We start from the raw sequence: 14,293 nt of genomic DNA, 5'->3' as shown, positions 1-14,293 counted from the left end.
ATCAAGATTTTGAGGATTGAGTAGAAGAACAGAGAGTGGGGTGAAAGGGGAATTTTCTGGATCTTGCCCGATCCATCTCTCATCTCTTCCATATATAATTTGTACATTTTACATTAAAAACCTTTAACAACTATTTTATTCCAACCCACACCAACACTCCCCCTCAAGATGGGGCGAACACATCAAATAGACCCATCTTGTTACAGAAGATAGAGAACAATTTATCCGGCAGACCTTTTGTTAGAACATCTGCTATCCGATTTGCTGAAGTCACATATGGCATACAAACTACCCCTCTATCCAATTTTTCCTTGATAAAATGGCGATCAACTTCAACATGTTTAGTACGATCGTGTTGTACTGGATTATTTGCAATATCAATTGCTGCTTTGTTATCGCAGTAAAGCATCAAAGGCTTACTCTGACACAACCTCAATTCCGATAGCAGAATATGCAACCATAATAGCTCGCATAGACCATGTGCCATGGATCTGAACTCAGCCTCGGCAGTTGATCTAGCTACCACATTTTGTTTTTTACTTCGCCAAGAGACTAAGTTTCCCCCAACAAATACACAATAGCCAGAAGTGGATCGCCGATCATCTAGAGAACCAGCCCAATCCGCATCTGTATAGCATTCAATTTGTAAATTACCTTGCTTCATATAGAGAAGACCTTTTCCCGGGCACCCTTTAAGGTACCGTAGGATTCTATTAACAGCATCCATATGAGCCGTTCTCGGATTATGCATGAATTGACTCACAACGCTCACAACAAATGCAATATCAGGACGAGTGTGGGAAAGATAAATTAACTTTCCCACAAGTCTTTGGTAGCGTTCTCTATTAACCGGATTCCCCACATCACTACTTAATCTGTGATTTTGTTCAATGGGAGTAGCTGCTGGTTTTGAACCATACATGCCACTTTCCTTGAGCAAGTCTAAGATATACTTTCTTTGTGTTAAAAATATACCTTTTGGACCACGCAAGACTTCTATGCCAAGGAAGTACCTCAAGTGTCCCAGATCCTTCACTTCAAACTCTTGCGCGAGATGATGCTTCAATCCAGAAATTTCTTTGTTATCATTGCCTCGTAATCACAATATCATCAACGTAGACTATCAAAATTGCAACCTTTTTATTAGCATGTTTATAGAATAATGTATGGTCCGCGTTGCTCTGTCGATAGCCTCTTTTCTGCATAGCTTGTCTGAAACGATCAAACCACGCCCTCGGTGATTGTTTCAACCCATACAAGGAACGATGTAGGCGTAGTACTTTTCCTGTATTATGGCTGGACTCAAAGCCAGGTGGGATTTGCATATAGACCTCTTCGTGAAGGTCACCATGAAGAAATGCATTTTTTACATCCATCTGGTAGATGCTCCAATCAAAATTAACTGCACAAGATATGAGAGTCCTCACAGAGTTCATCTTTGCCACAGGTGCAAAGGTTTCCTCATAGTCTATACCATACGTCTGTGTGTACCCTTTGGCTACAAGGCGTGCTTTGTATCTGTCTACCGTACCCTCTGGTGTATGTTTAATAGTAAACACCCATTTGCATCCTACCGGCTGCTTACCTGGCGGTAGATCCACAAGCTCCCAAGTTTTATTTTTCTCCAATGCTCTCATCTCATCCAACATCGCTTCCTTCCATTTTGGGTCTTCTAAGGCTACTTTCCAGTCATTTGGTATGTAAATAGGATCTAGAGAAGCAATAAAAGTTTGGAGAGATGGACTACAATATTCATAGGAGATATAATTGGCTATATCATATTTGTAGTCTTTAAGATATCCTGGTGTGTTTCGAGTTCTAGATGATTTTCGCAAGGCAATAGGTAAACTATCTACAGAGGTAGAAAGTTGATTATCACTGGGCCCAGAAGTGCTAGTAGGAGCTACAGAGTTAGAAGGGATAGTACTGGTACCTGGGTCCTCATGCATTTCGGATTCCTCACCATGAGATGGAAGCGATAAGTGTCCTGTAGCATCACCCTCATCTCCACAACAAGAGTTATCATCTCTAACACCATCATTTTCCTCCCCCTGATTTTGAGAGTTATTAGTAGACGGGGAATTAGCTGAAGTGGGAGCAAGAACAAGGACAGGACCTTCACTCCCCCTTTCTTGCTGCTCATCAAGTGGAGACAAGGAAATACCAGACCCAACATTTGACCCATAATACGGTTCATTTTCACGGAAAGTTACATCCATGCTCACAAAAAAACGATGCTCCGAAGGGCACCAACACCTATAGCCCTTTTTTGAGGGAGAATAACCCATAAACACGCATTTAAGAGCACGCGGATCTAATTTTCCAACCGAATTTCTATAATCATGCACAAAACAAACACTCCCAAAGATCTTCGGAGGAACCACAAATTCATTAGAATTCAAAAGACACTCGGCAGGAGTTTTGTAGTCCAGAACACGAAGAGGCATGCGATTTATCAAGTAAGTGGCAGTCTTAACTGCCTCACCCCAAAGGAATTTGGGAACATTCATTGTAAACATCAATGAACGTGCAACTTCAAGCAAATGTCTGTTTTTACGTTCAGCAACACCATTTTGCTCTGGTGTATTAACACATGACGTTTGATGTTCAATACCATTCGAAACAAGAAATGATTCAAACTCGTTGATCTAATTTTAACAGTAGCTGCATGCTGATTTTTAATAAGGGCACACAAGTCTTTGAAAACAGACAACACATCGCTCTTATGCTTCAAAAGATAAAGCCAAGTGTATCGACTAAAGCAATCAATAAAGGTCACAAACCAGCGATGTCCAGAAACTGAGTGAACCTCACAAGGTCCCCAAACATCAGAGTGAATTCTTTCAAATGGTTTTTTACTTCTAAGGCCAATACTAGGATAGGACCCCCTAGTATGTTTAGCTAGTTCACAAGCATCACATACCAAATCCTCTTTAGGACATAACTTAAATAAAGCGGGATAAACACGGGATAAAATAGCAAAAGAAGGATGTCCAAGCCTGCGGTGTTGCAGCAATAACTCTTGACAGGAAGGCAAACATGATGCAAGAGCCACTTCATCACTTCCATCATCAAGATGATAAAGTCCTTCATGCTCGGTCCCAGTCCCCAAGATTTTCCCAGTCCCTAGCTCCTGAAAAGCACAAGAAGTAGGATCAAACCAACTTCTACAGCTATAGATTTATTAAGAGAACTAACGGATAATAGGTTAACCGGTAACTTGGGTACATGTAGAACATGAGATAAAGACAATGACTTGGTGCATCGGATGGATCCACACCCCGCAATAGGTACCATGGATCCATCTCGCTACACGGACTTTGTCTTTACTCGAACAAGGTGTATAAGAGATAAACAGTGTCCTAAGCCCCTGTCATATGGTTTGTGGCTCCGGTATCAATAATCCAAGGTTTTGATTTGGTGGTGGTGTTGGCTTGATAAAGTTTCATACCTTGATGAGAAGTCGAAATGAGACCGGAATCAACCTTAGAGTTGCCCTGTGAGGAAGCTGAGCTTTCTGAGAGTTTAAGCTTGGAGTTGAACTCCTCAAGAGCTCGTACATCTACCACTGGTGGCTCCCGCAGAGATGCGATGTGGTTAGCTTGCCTTCTATTCACACTTTGAACTCCCCCTGGCCGAGTTTTTCCTTTTTCCCACCAAGAGGGGTATCCATGCAGCTCAAAACATACATCCTTTGTGTGTCCATTTCTTTTACAGTGATCACAAAAGAACTTGCTTTTTTCTATCTTGCCAAAGGGCCTGGGAGTACGGCGGTATTGCATAGATAAAGCCGCACGATCATCTCCACATTTCAGATCATCCTCCTTAGGTTGACCCAACCGAGTTTCTTCCTCAAGTATACTAGAAATGATATTATCGAGACTAGGCCATTCCGGTTCAGAAAATATGAGTTGTCGCCGAAGGTTAAGCTCCTGGTTTAGTCCATCTAGAAATAGCTTGCCCACTATTGTCTCAAACCATTTATGATGAATGGCTAAGTCCTTCTTGTCAACTGGTTGAAAAGGATGATAGTAGTGCAGGTCCCTGTATAGCCGTTTCAATTCACCGGCATATTCTGTTACAGACTTTGTACCTTGATTTAGATGAGTTAACTCCTCCATGATGCGGGTTGCCTGCATTTTGTTTGACTTCCCAGCGAATTGCTTCTCCAAGGCGGTCCACACCTCAGATACTCTTGACATTATTTCGACTTGCTGTCGCACTATTGGTTCCATGCTTCCCAATAGCCAAACTAGAACTCTATCATTGATCATTTTTGGGTGAGTATCACCGCTTTTCTGCTCCTCTTCATCATCAAGTAGGTTCTCATAACCATGGGAACTCAGTATCAGTCGAGCATGGCGTGCCCAACTGACATAATTACTTGAACCTGACAACTTCACTGGATTTGGTTCCAGAGCATACCTGACTGTCTCTGGTACTGCTTTAAGCTGTTGTTGTTCAAGCAATTTACTGAAAATTTCATACATCTTATCTATGCTTGAATCCCCTGACTTGTCCTTAGATTGTTCTGCCATTTTTCAATGCAAAGAACACACGCCAAGAAAGTTGGGCAAGTGCTGGATTACTGCAGCACACTACTCTAAATCAACTTGGATTCTTCTTTGTTTGTAGTGGATACCTCACAGCATGAGAATGGCAGCCAAAAACAGAACTTGAAAATAAGCTAGCTGTTTGCGTGTGAAGTACCAGGGAGATGGACGGTGGACTTGGGAAGAAATTGATCTCGTTGCCACCACTTGATCTTGCTCCGGCGGACTGCAGCAGGGATCAAGAGAGGGACTAGGAGATACTGCACCACCACGCACGACCTCAAACTCCAGACTCCAGACTCCAGCGACACAGCACCTTGTCGGCGGCCAATCTTTGCTCAAGATTGCGGGGAGAACACTCAGGAACTGTCCCGCTCTGATACCATATTGATTCTCACATGGAAATCATCAAGATTTTGAGGATTGAGTAGAAGAACAGAGAGTGGGGTGAAAGGGGAATTTTCTGGATCTTGCCCGATCCATCTCTCATCTCTTCCATATATAATTTGTACATTTTACATTAAAAACCTTTAACAACTATTTTATTCCAACCCACACCAACACACATCTACACAAAAAATGCCAAACGCATCGCCAAATGATTGGCGCAAATTGCCATCTACAGTTGCCCAAAACTCTCTGGTAAAAGCAAACTTTTGTAACTTTTAAAATGGTAATAATACAATCATCATAGGGGTTACATTACATGATACACAGCACGGTGGCAGCTTAATAAGACATCTACACATTTAACTGCGGAGGACAGGGGCAGAATTTAATTCACGAGCAACGAAGTTGGAACGTATATATCGATCTCATCCAAGGATGGGCGGTCGCACAGCTTCAAGCTGTGTTCATTTGCCAGATGCAAGAGACAGATGAAATAAAGGTGTGGCGAGATGTCGGTTGTTGTTACATCTGGGTTACTGCACGGAAGATCATGCAGTACCTTCGTCAGGCACAGGGATGGTTCCGTGCCCTCTCTTTCCTGCTGGACCAACCAGGAAAATGAAGTTAAAACAATTCTGTGCCCAAAGACAGGATAACAATTCTGACGAATCAGCAAAGCCTGCTGCAATGAAGGAAATTATATTACCAGTGACAAATGTAATATAATGTGCACACGTGATCATGCTTTTACACAGCTTTTTGCACACGTGTTCTATTTCCCTTAATGAAATGTACGTGTGTTCTAACATGTTACTCCCTCCATCCACAAATAAGTGTACTTATACCTCTTGTCTTAAGTCAAATGTTTTAAAGCTTGACCAACTTTATAGGAAAAAGTGACAACATTTATGGCACCAATTTAGTATCACTAGGATCATCTTAGAAATCCATGCAGAATATGTTATATATGTTGCTACTTTTTTAAATAAAGTTGGTCAGAGTTTTAAAACTTGACTTAGGACAAGAATTAGAAGTATACTTATTTGAGGACAGAGGGAGTATGTAACTAGGGTTATTTTGCTCTCAAAAAGAACTAGGATTATTTTGAAGCAATTTAAATGATGTAAGGTGATATTTCAGTATGCAACTTTCTAAGTATTATGTGCATATAAACATAGGTTGGTCAATCTAAGTTCCTTTTTTCAAAGTCGCATGGTTGGTTGGAACTCAAATTCCTCAACGTTTTTTTAAGTGAACTTTCCAAGGCAAATGAAAGATATGTGGCACTTGAAAGTATGTAAAACCATGACAAACTTATTTTCATTGTAGTTCTACAGGTATCTAAATTTCTGTACTTAAATGTTGAACCCACCCAAATCAGTTTGCAACATCCACTGGTGAGCGGTAAAATAATGCAGGGGTATTACTTGGTACAGAAAGCCAGAAACAAAAAGAATATCCTCTCTTGTTTAGAAATATAAAAGATACATACATGTCAATGCTAAAGCTCAGATCCAAACTGTCACCTAAGTCAAAGAACTTGGTTTCAGAAAACTCTTTTGGACCAAGAAAGTCAGTAAATGGTGATAGCATGGTGGGGATAGCATGGTTGTTACTTAGGGTGTGTTTGGTAGCCCGGCTCGGTCCAACTAGGCACTGCCAGACTCATACGGAAAAGAGCTCTCAGCCAGGCCGGGTTGCGAAGCTAGAATCGAGCTTCGCGGGTCGACCGAGCTGACCTCGTCCCGCAAATGACTGTAGCAGCGGCCCGCAGCACCCCCAGACCCCCAACCCCCACCTATTTTCCATTCCATTTGCACCCTCCGGAGCTCCCGTGGCCACCCTCCGCCTCTCCCGTCGCCACCCTCATCCCGCGTCCCCAGCCACCTGCGCCGCCGCCTCCTCCGAGCAGCATCAACGGCCGCGCCGGCGCCCTCATCATCACGCGACAGCCGACCTCCAGATCCCCCGTCGGCCGAGGCCGAGCTGAGGCTACTCGCGACGGCCGCCTTCTGCCTCTCCAATCGGCCGCCCTCCTCCCGTGTCCTCAGCAACCCGCGCCGCGTCGACCAGCAACGGCCGCGCCGCTGACGACCAGCAACGGCTGCGCCACCACCGAGCAGCAGCGGCGGCACGGAGCAGCAGCAACGGGCGCCCTCTTGATCTCCCACGGAGCAGCAGCAACGGGCACACCACCGCCCGCTGGCGCGCCGCCCACCGTCTGCCACCTCGCGCCTCCGGCGCTCCACCGCCCACTGCCGTGTTCTTCCAGATAGAGGGACCCGATTGATTTTTTTAATTTTATTTTGGGTCTTTTGTGTAAAATTTTGGACTGGTCTGTAATTTCTAATGTTTTGAGCCAATCTCAACCCAGAGATGCTGCCAAACAATGTATTGGCTCAGATTCTCTCAACACAAGCAGGCTACCAAACACACCACAAAATCTCAAGACAGCTTGTATAGGTGAGATATCTCAAGTGGGAGAGTAAATTCGAGGTGATACGGGCTACCAAACACACCCTTAGTATACATTAGATTACAGCACCACAGTGGGGTTGCTAGAAAATGGCATCATGCTAATCGAAGAGAAAAGGGTTGTAATCATGACAGGCACTTGTCATCAATAAAACTGACAGGAATTGTTGTGGTACGCAAATACTTCCAAAAGGGGATGTCACAGCTAATCTGTATACAAAAATGACAAGTAATCATAGTATTTTATGACCGTAATCGAAGTTTATGGCTTACCAGATCATCAGTCTCAGCAGATGTATGAATGTGATTCCAGAGCACCTCCTTTAAGGCATGAACATCGACTTGTTTCGATACCTTGTCATATTTTATATCTATCTTATTGACCTATGATTCAGAAAGGAAATAGACATCAGCTCAGATCTGCAAACACAGGCCCAAAAGTACCAGACATGAATAATCATTGATTTGTGAAAGTGAAAATATCAAAATACAATTGAATGATACAGAAAATATGTCCATACTAAGAACAATCTGGGACTGTATCTAAAGAACAAGAGGAAAACATGGACAACATCAGCACAGGTTCGTGTTTTACTATATAGACACATAACATGTCATTTTCTTGTCTAGGGGACTATTAAGCAGCACAAAGCAAAGCTTATGCGCAGGTTCATTATGAGGTGAACAAGTTAGCTCATCAGGATCATAGATAAATCATCCCAATTCCTTAAATGGGATCATTTGGCCTTCAACCCACCTCCTCTTTTGCACAACGCAAGTCCACTAAGTGTTGTTTTACAATGCAAGACGTGAGGAAAAGTAGCATAGATGCCACAATTGTTTCACTTCCTGCCCCTGCTTTAATGCAGTATAAGGGACCAAATGGTTCTTATATGTGAAATAGGGTGGTCCAATATAATATATATTTTCTTCAATTATGTGCCCCTTTGTTTAGTGCATACTATGGCATGGACATATATTATGAAATCGAGTACTTCAGTAACGTCTGGCTGCAGTTTACACTTCTGTGTATATACTCTAATTCAAACAACATGCATCTACCAACACACAAATCAGATCCAGATTCAGATTCAATCCACACCAAGAAATAAGAAAGAAGATTTTAATGGTGCATAGTACTCCTTCCATCCGAAGAAACATGTCTGAGATTTGTTAATCAGATGTATCTAGATACTGTTTAATGTCCAGATACATCTAAATTTAGACAAATCTTCGACATGTTTCATGGGGCAGAGGGAGTACTAAATATTGCAGCATGAAAACACTGTTCATTTCAGATTTGTTAGAGTATAGACTTAATGGTTAGTGCACAAAGTGGACCAAGTCACCGTCTTGCACCTCAAACAATTAATTGAAGTGAAATGGAACTGCATAGCTTGAAGGTTCAAGCCATGAAGCAAACTTCCAACAGTTTATTTCAATATTGGTTGTTCTATATGTATTCACCTTTGATCATTATAATAGTGAAGTTGTAACATAATAATATGCAAAGCTACACAAGCATTGCATACAGTAGAATCATAAAGCTGAATCTTATAAACAAACAAGTCAGACAGCCAATGATAGTACTAAGCAGGTTCAAGCCATGAAGCAAACTTCCAACAGATTATTTCAATATTGTTTGGTCTAGATGTATTCACCTTTGATCATTATATTACAGTAAAGTTATATCATATAATAAGGCAAGCTATCATTCGCAAAAAAAAAAAAAAAAAAAAAAAAAAAAAAAAGCAAGCTACACAAGCATTATATACAGTAGAATCATAAAGCTGCATCTTATGAACAAACAAGTCAGACAGCCAATGATAGTATTGCTCAGTCGAGATCAGAAACAAAATATTGGAAACCACTATCTACCAATTATTAAGTCTATAGTAGTGCAACAAATTTAAGATCCTTGTTAAAATATTAAGCCTGAGTGAAAGGTGCTGTTATTGCATTGCTCATCAATAATCATGAAGGTAGGAGGGCTGTATATAGCCATATCAACTGAACTTTCTTCATATGCACATAGAAAGATAAAAAGACAGAAGCACATCCCAATATAGTATACAAAAACGAATGTCTTAAAAGCAGAGAGGAACAAGGATGAACACCTGTCTTGGTTTAGCAATAAGATTTACTGACTCTACTACATCACTAGCCGCATTTCCTTCATCAAGATGATCATTGCACAAATTATCATCATCCCAAGGTCCAGATGCCATAAAGTCATCATTGTTGTCCCTTGAATCATCTACAAGGATGGGGCAAAGGTGCCATGGTTACCATCATATCAAAAAGAGATAGGTGAGCATTGTTTTAGCAGAATCATATCAACAGGAATATAGGCAGTCCACAGTTGGCACTCTGAAGACATAACCTAGTATGAGACCTAGCTCTGTTGACATTACAGTGGATTATGATAATGCCATTCATCTATCCAGCTTTTGCCTATTTTACCTTCTTAGCCAAGTTTTTTACCTCTGCTCCGGCAGCAGATTATAGTTCAGCACAGCACAGTTCGTCAACTGCAAACAGAGCCCTAGTTCTAATAGGATCCTACCTAAAATCTGTCATTGTCTAAGAGATTAAATCTTGCTTGGATTATGCTAAATAAAAGATTAAAACCTAAAATCAAAACCAGTGATTTCAGACTGAAACATAAATAATACAATATGATCGACAGCACAGTTTATTTAGGGAACAACTTGAACTTGAAAAGATATCAGAAACAAAAAGGAACTAGAGGAAAGCAACACAAATAGTGAAAATTAAAGCTAATATATTTTTTTAGAACAGCAATGTCTACCAAGGACCTCTAACAAATACCAGGAAGGGAAATACTCAATTTAAATAAATAAAGCGAGAATGTAGCAAAATTTACCAAGTGGTTTTCTTCTTTTCCGAGCCAGGCACTATAAAAAGATCAATAAGTTATTACAATAAACCTTAGATCCATATTAAGAATATTTTTCATGAAAAGTTAGAATTACCAGAACATCTGGAAGAAGAAATAATTTAACAAGACTTTCAGGTTGGTAATGACAATCCACTGGAAGTTTATTGTTGCAGCTACCCTTATTTGCAGGCAGCAGCAAAGATTTCGGGTTCTTGGGAGGTGCAAACACATTTTCCATCTCATATTCCAATGCATTGGTGAAATCGATATCAGGTTCCTCTTTGCCTCGTTTTTTCTTTGTCTTTTTTGCTACATCCAAATCACCAGATGAAGTCCGGGCAGTCTCGAGATCTAGATGAAGGTAAACTCCAACATTAAGCAAGCCAGTCTGAAATGGAACAACAAAAGAAAACAGGACTAGCTGCACAGATTTACCTTTAGCTTTTCGATATTTCCAATGCTCAGGTCCAGCCCAAGCATTTGTTTTTGACGAAAAGCCCATGCCAAGTGACAATAGATCTGTAATTTTCTCGAACCTTCGGTCTACATCAGGACCATCGGGGTCTTGAAAAGTGTACTCATCGGTTCCCTGATACACCAATACAGTCAAGACAACCAGAGAATCAGGTTTGGAGCTCTAAGGTTGTAACAAACTTTAAATGTTTTTCAACAGAATAATTGCCTCTGCACAACCCTAAGGCCATCTACAATGCAAGGTGTTTAGAAAAGTAAACAAGTTTTAAATTAGGCACCACAGCTTATTTATGCAAGGAAAGTGCTTAATTAGGCACCTCCACTGTAGAAATATGCACTGGTGCTTGAGAAAAGAACTGGTTTATATTGTAAGCACCTTGCACTGTAGATGGCCTGGAAGTGGGTATTTTCACCAGAAGAGGAATAATCATTTGTAGGCATAAGATTTAACAACAAAAGAAATGCTTGTGTGCAAGCTACAAAATATATGAATCAATAAGTCTACTGGATGACAATGGACTTAGCTCACATATTTTCAAATGCTCTTTCTGTTTCAAAATACTAGATGCCTCGTTAGAGTTGGGAAACAATAATTAACAGTTTGAGTGAGATGTACATATTCCCATTCAATTATCGCCATGTCCATCTCTATTCTCTACCAAGGAATTAAATTACCCTGTGTCATCTTAAAAGCAACACATGCAATGCAAGTAGAAGAAACTAAAATGGAATCTAGTTTGAAACCGAGGACGTACATAACACACAAGTAGACAACAGATGTTCCCCTCAGAAATGTAGCTATGTTCTGTATGTAATTTTGTCAAGTTTACAAGTACCTCTTCGTAGTTTGTTGAGTTGAAATTCATCGAATTGCCGTTTTCATCATATGCAACATCCTGATCATTGCCGCCACCAAAATCCCATGTTTCACAATCAGATCGCATGTTGTCATCATTCTCGCTGTTATTACTGTCAACCATCTGATCTTCCATCACTGGCATTTGCCCGGAAGATGCATCATGTGATGGCCTTTTATTTTCTTCATCAAACTGAGCCACAATATCCCTCAAGGTAGGAGAGATATCATTGCACAGAGGCATGTGAACTATCATTTGCTCAATTTGTTCTATCAAAAAAGTAGCAACTTAGTGAAAAACGCATTGGGAGCAAGATGTAAAGATCATTCACAGTAGAATGACAGACTGATATTACCTTTAGCAAATGAAAGTTCAATCACCTCAGCCTTCTCTTGGATATCAGATAAGATAAATTTGTCTGGTGCTTCAAACGAATCAAAAAGCACACGGCAACTGCCATACACTCCAAGATTGTACAATAAGAGACCCTTCGCTCCACCTTCATCAAACTGAGCCGTGGTCTGGTGGTATAAAGGATCCACCGTGAAGGCAACTAGAAGTGCAAATAAAAGATCTTATGATTTCAGCCCAATGATCAAATAAATATGACCTATAGAAGCACAAAGAGAAAAGGCTTGGAACATACCATCAAACTTCTTCACATTAAGAGCCTCAAAAGAGGACTCCAATGTCGAAGCAGGTGAAATCTGCACAGACAAAACATCGTAAGCAAAATAACAAATAAGTAAAATAAAAGAAATTCAATAATCAGCTCAAAGATATGTACCCTCTTATCCGCATCCTTTTTGTTGATGCCTTCCTGTGCAGGCTCTGCATCGCCACCCTCTCCCAAATCTTCAATGACAATTACCGAATCAGGACATTGGGATGTAGAAATGTAACTTATATTTTCAACATTTAATTGTGAACATGAAGTTAAAATTTTACGGTAAGCAGCTAAGGAATTCCCCAAATACTGCCGTGAGAATATAAAGGCAACAAGATGTACAAAATTCAACCAATGCCGTTCTCGGAAGGTTGATACCCATCTAAAGTGCACACTCCTTGTAAACCAGTGTAATATAGTAATGTAAAGCTGAGCAATTTCCCAAGAAAATGGTAACGTGACACTATTTTATTGCCTTTGGACAAGAAAAAAAGATGAGCTAAAATCCTGACACTGCAGTTTTTTAATAGAAAACTTAAAAGATGTTTCTATTTTCCTTTGGATTTAGAACACGGTCTTCTTCAGTAAACCCCAAAATCCTTGGATTGCAACTTACTTCTGAGTTTCGTTTTACGATGTCTAGTGGTTTACAGTATAAAAGGGACAAATTACACTCCAAATTAGTTGTAAGATATTAGCAATGATAGTGGGTACGTACCAGCCTCTTCCCCCCTTCCTGCACGGTTGATCCCACCGAGCACCTTGTATGCCTCAGAGTGCACCGAATCCACACGCAGCGAATATATCTTCACACCCGCCTCCAGCGTGCAGCTAGCCTGGAACGAAAACCATGATTTTTTTTCCCCAAACATATTTTAGAAGAAAAGAAGAATAAATCTCCTCCCGATTTGATAAAGACTGGAAATGGAACATCTCAGCACACAACGCACTTTCTGGAAGTTAGTCTCGTCGTCATCCTCTTCCCCCGCCTGGATGATCTCGCTGAGGTGGTCGATGAGCCCCAGCTCCCACGTGTTCTTCTGGTTGATTTTCTGCCAAATTTCGCGGAGGAGAGAAAAAACACAAGTTTAGTAAGAGCGAGGGAACGACCTAGGGTTTTGAAGGTGGGGAATACGTACGTACGTTCTCCGAGGCGAGCTTGATGCAGTTATGTAATAGGTCCATGACCTCGTCCCGGTTGAGGAGGTTGGGGTGTGGGGCCTTGGGCGCTAGCGTGGCGGCGAGGGAGCGCCGGCGTACGGAGGCCGCGCGGGCCATAGCGCGCGCGCGGGCGCGCTCTTGCTGGTCGTCATTGGAGCCGAGCGGGAACGCCGGCGGCGGCGACTGCAGCAGCAGCAGCCGCGAACCGGCCGCCGTCCCACGGCCGAGAGGCGGGGTCGGCGCCGGCGGGGGGGCGGTAGCGGCTGGCGGCATCTCGGGATGGACGGCGGCAAGGGAAAGGGGATCGGACTTGGGGAAATTGCGGGGCCTTCTGCTTCGCGTGGAGTGGGTTGCGGTTGCCCTGGCGGGAGTGATTTCAAATTTTTGGGGATGCCGCTAAAAGAGCCCATCTCACGGGCGGGGCCACCCGTCCGGAGGAATCACTGTCAGCATGTTGTTCTATGCCACGTTTAAACACATTGCTAGGCGAGGTGGATCTGCATCGGTCTTCCACCGGCATCACCTATATCGTAGGGTGATTTGCGTGGGCATTGACTTTTCTAGATCTAATGTGGAAACATTCCGAGGGGATTCCTGCCCATATATATCTGAAAGCCGTGGTTCATTCTGGTCTTGACGTCAGATCAGTTTCTTTGTTGCCGATATCGCCGATGAAGACGTGGATACCGCCGATTGGGATGATCATGTAACAGGTGGGGCTTCTCCTAGCCGGAACCCAAGACTCGTCATTGGGGATGATGGGAACGTTGCCAGCGTAGAGGACGCACCCGATGGCGACAGTGTCGCCGATGCC

General features: G+C 42.1%; 2 protein-coding genes across 3 annotated transcripts; both read right to left on the bottom strand.

Annotated features, from left to right (window-relative positions):
* Positions 1–2,698: 2,698 nt before the first annotated feature.
* On the bottom strand, positions 2,699–5,052 carry LOC139835998 (uncharacterized). The gene is made up of 2 exons (XM_071825999.1): positions 3,452–5,052; positions 2,699–3,133 (listed from the first exon to the last, which is right to left on the bottom strand). Exons 1-2 carry the CDS (start codon positions 4,536–4,538, stop codon positions 3,090–3,092), a joined length of 1,131 nt encoding a protein of 376 aa, XP_071682100.1. The 5' UTR covers positions 4,539–5,052; the 3' UTR covers positions 2,699–3,089.
* Positions 5,053–5,193: 141 nt separating this feature from the next.
* On the bottom strand, positions 5,194–13,840 carry LOC127342415 (condensin complex subunit 2). Of its 2 annotated transcripts, none has more exons than XM_051368371.2 (13): positions 13,462–13,840; positions 13,269–13,370; positions 13,037–13,154; positions 12,439–12,506; positions 12,298–12,358; positions 12,007–12,204; positions 11,631–11,920; positions 10,756–10,909; positions 10,415–10,671; positions 10,306–10,336; positions 9,536–9,675; positions 7,692–7,802; positions 5,194–5,544 (listed from the first exon to the last, which is right to left on the bottom strand). In XM_051368371.2, the coding sequence occupies exons 1-13, from the start codon at positions 13,750–13,752 to the stop codon at positions 5,329–5,331; spliced, it is 2,037 nt and encodes a 678-aa protein (XP_051224331.1). In that variant the 5' UTR covers positions 13,753–13,840; the 3' UTR covers positions 5,194–5,328. The 2 variants fall into 2 exon arrangements, with proteins under 2 accessions (XP_051224331.1, XP_051224339.1); XM_051368379.2 differs by having other exon boundaries at positions 5,194–5,541.
* Positions 13,841–14,293: the final 453 nt, after the last annotated feature.

This window comes from Lolium perenne, chromosome 1, assembly GCF_019359855.2.
Source record: "Lolium perenne isolate Kyuss_39 chromosome 1, Kyuss_2.0, whole genome shotgun sequence".
Lineage (NCBI taxonomy): Eukaryota > Viridiplantae > Streptophyta > Magnoliopsida > Poales > Poaceae > Lolium > Lolium perenne.
Note: the sequence above shows the minus strand (reverse complement) of the source record. Positions and strands in the feature narration are given on the sequence as shown.

Coding starts and splice junctions, on each gene's coding strand:
- LOC139835998 (XM_071825999.1), bottom strand. CDS start 4,538: ATGGCAGAACAATCTAAGGACAAGTCAGGGGATTCAAGCATAGATAAG. Junction 3,134..3,451: donor CATTTCGACTTCTCATCAAG/GTATGAAACTTT, acceptor TGTGCTTTTCAG/GAGCTAGGGACTGGGAAAAT.
- LOC127342415 (XM_051368371.2), bottom strand. CDS start 13,752: ATGCCGCCAGCCGCTACCGCCCCCCCGCCGGCGCCGACCCCGCCTCTC. Junction 13,155..13,268: donor ACGAGACTAACTTCCAGAAA/GTGCGTTGTGTG, acceptor TTTTCGTTCCAG/GCTAGCTGCACGCTGGAGGC. Junction 7,803..9,535: donor TTATTGCTAAACCAAGACAG/GTGTTCATCCTT, acceptor TCTGAATCATAG/GTCAATAAGATAGATATAAA.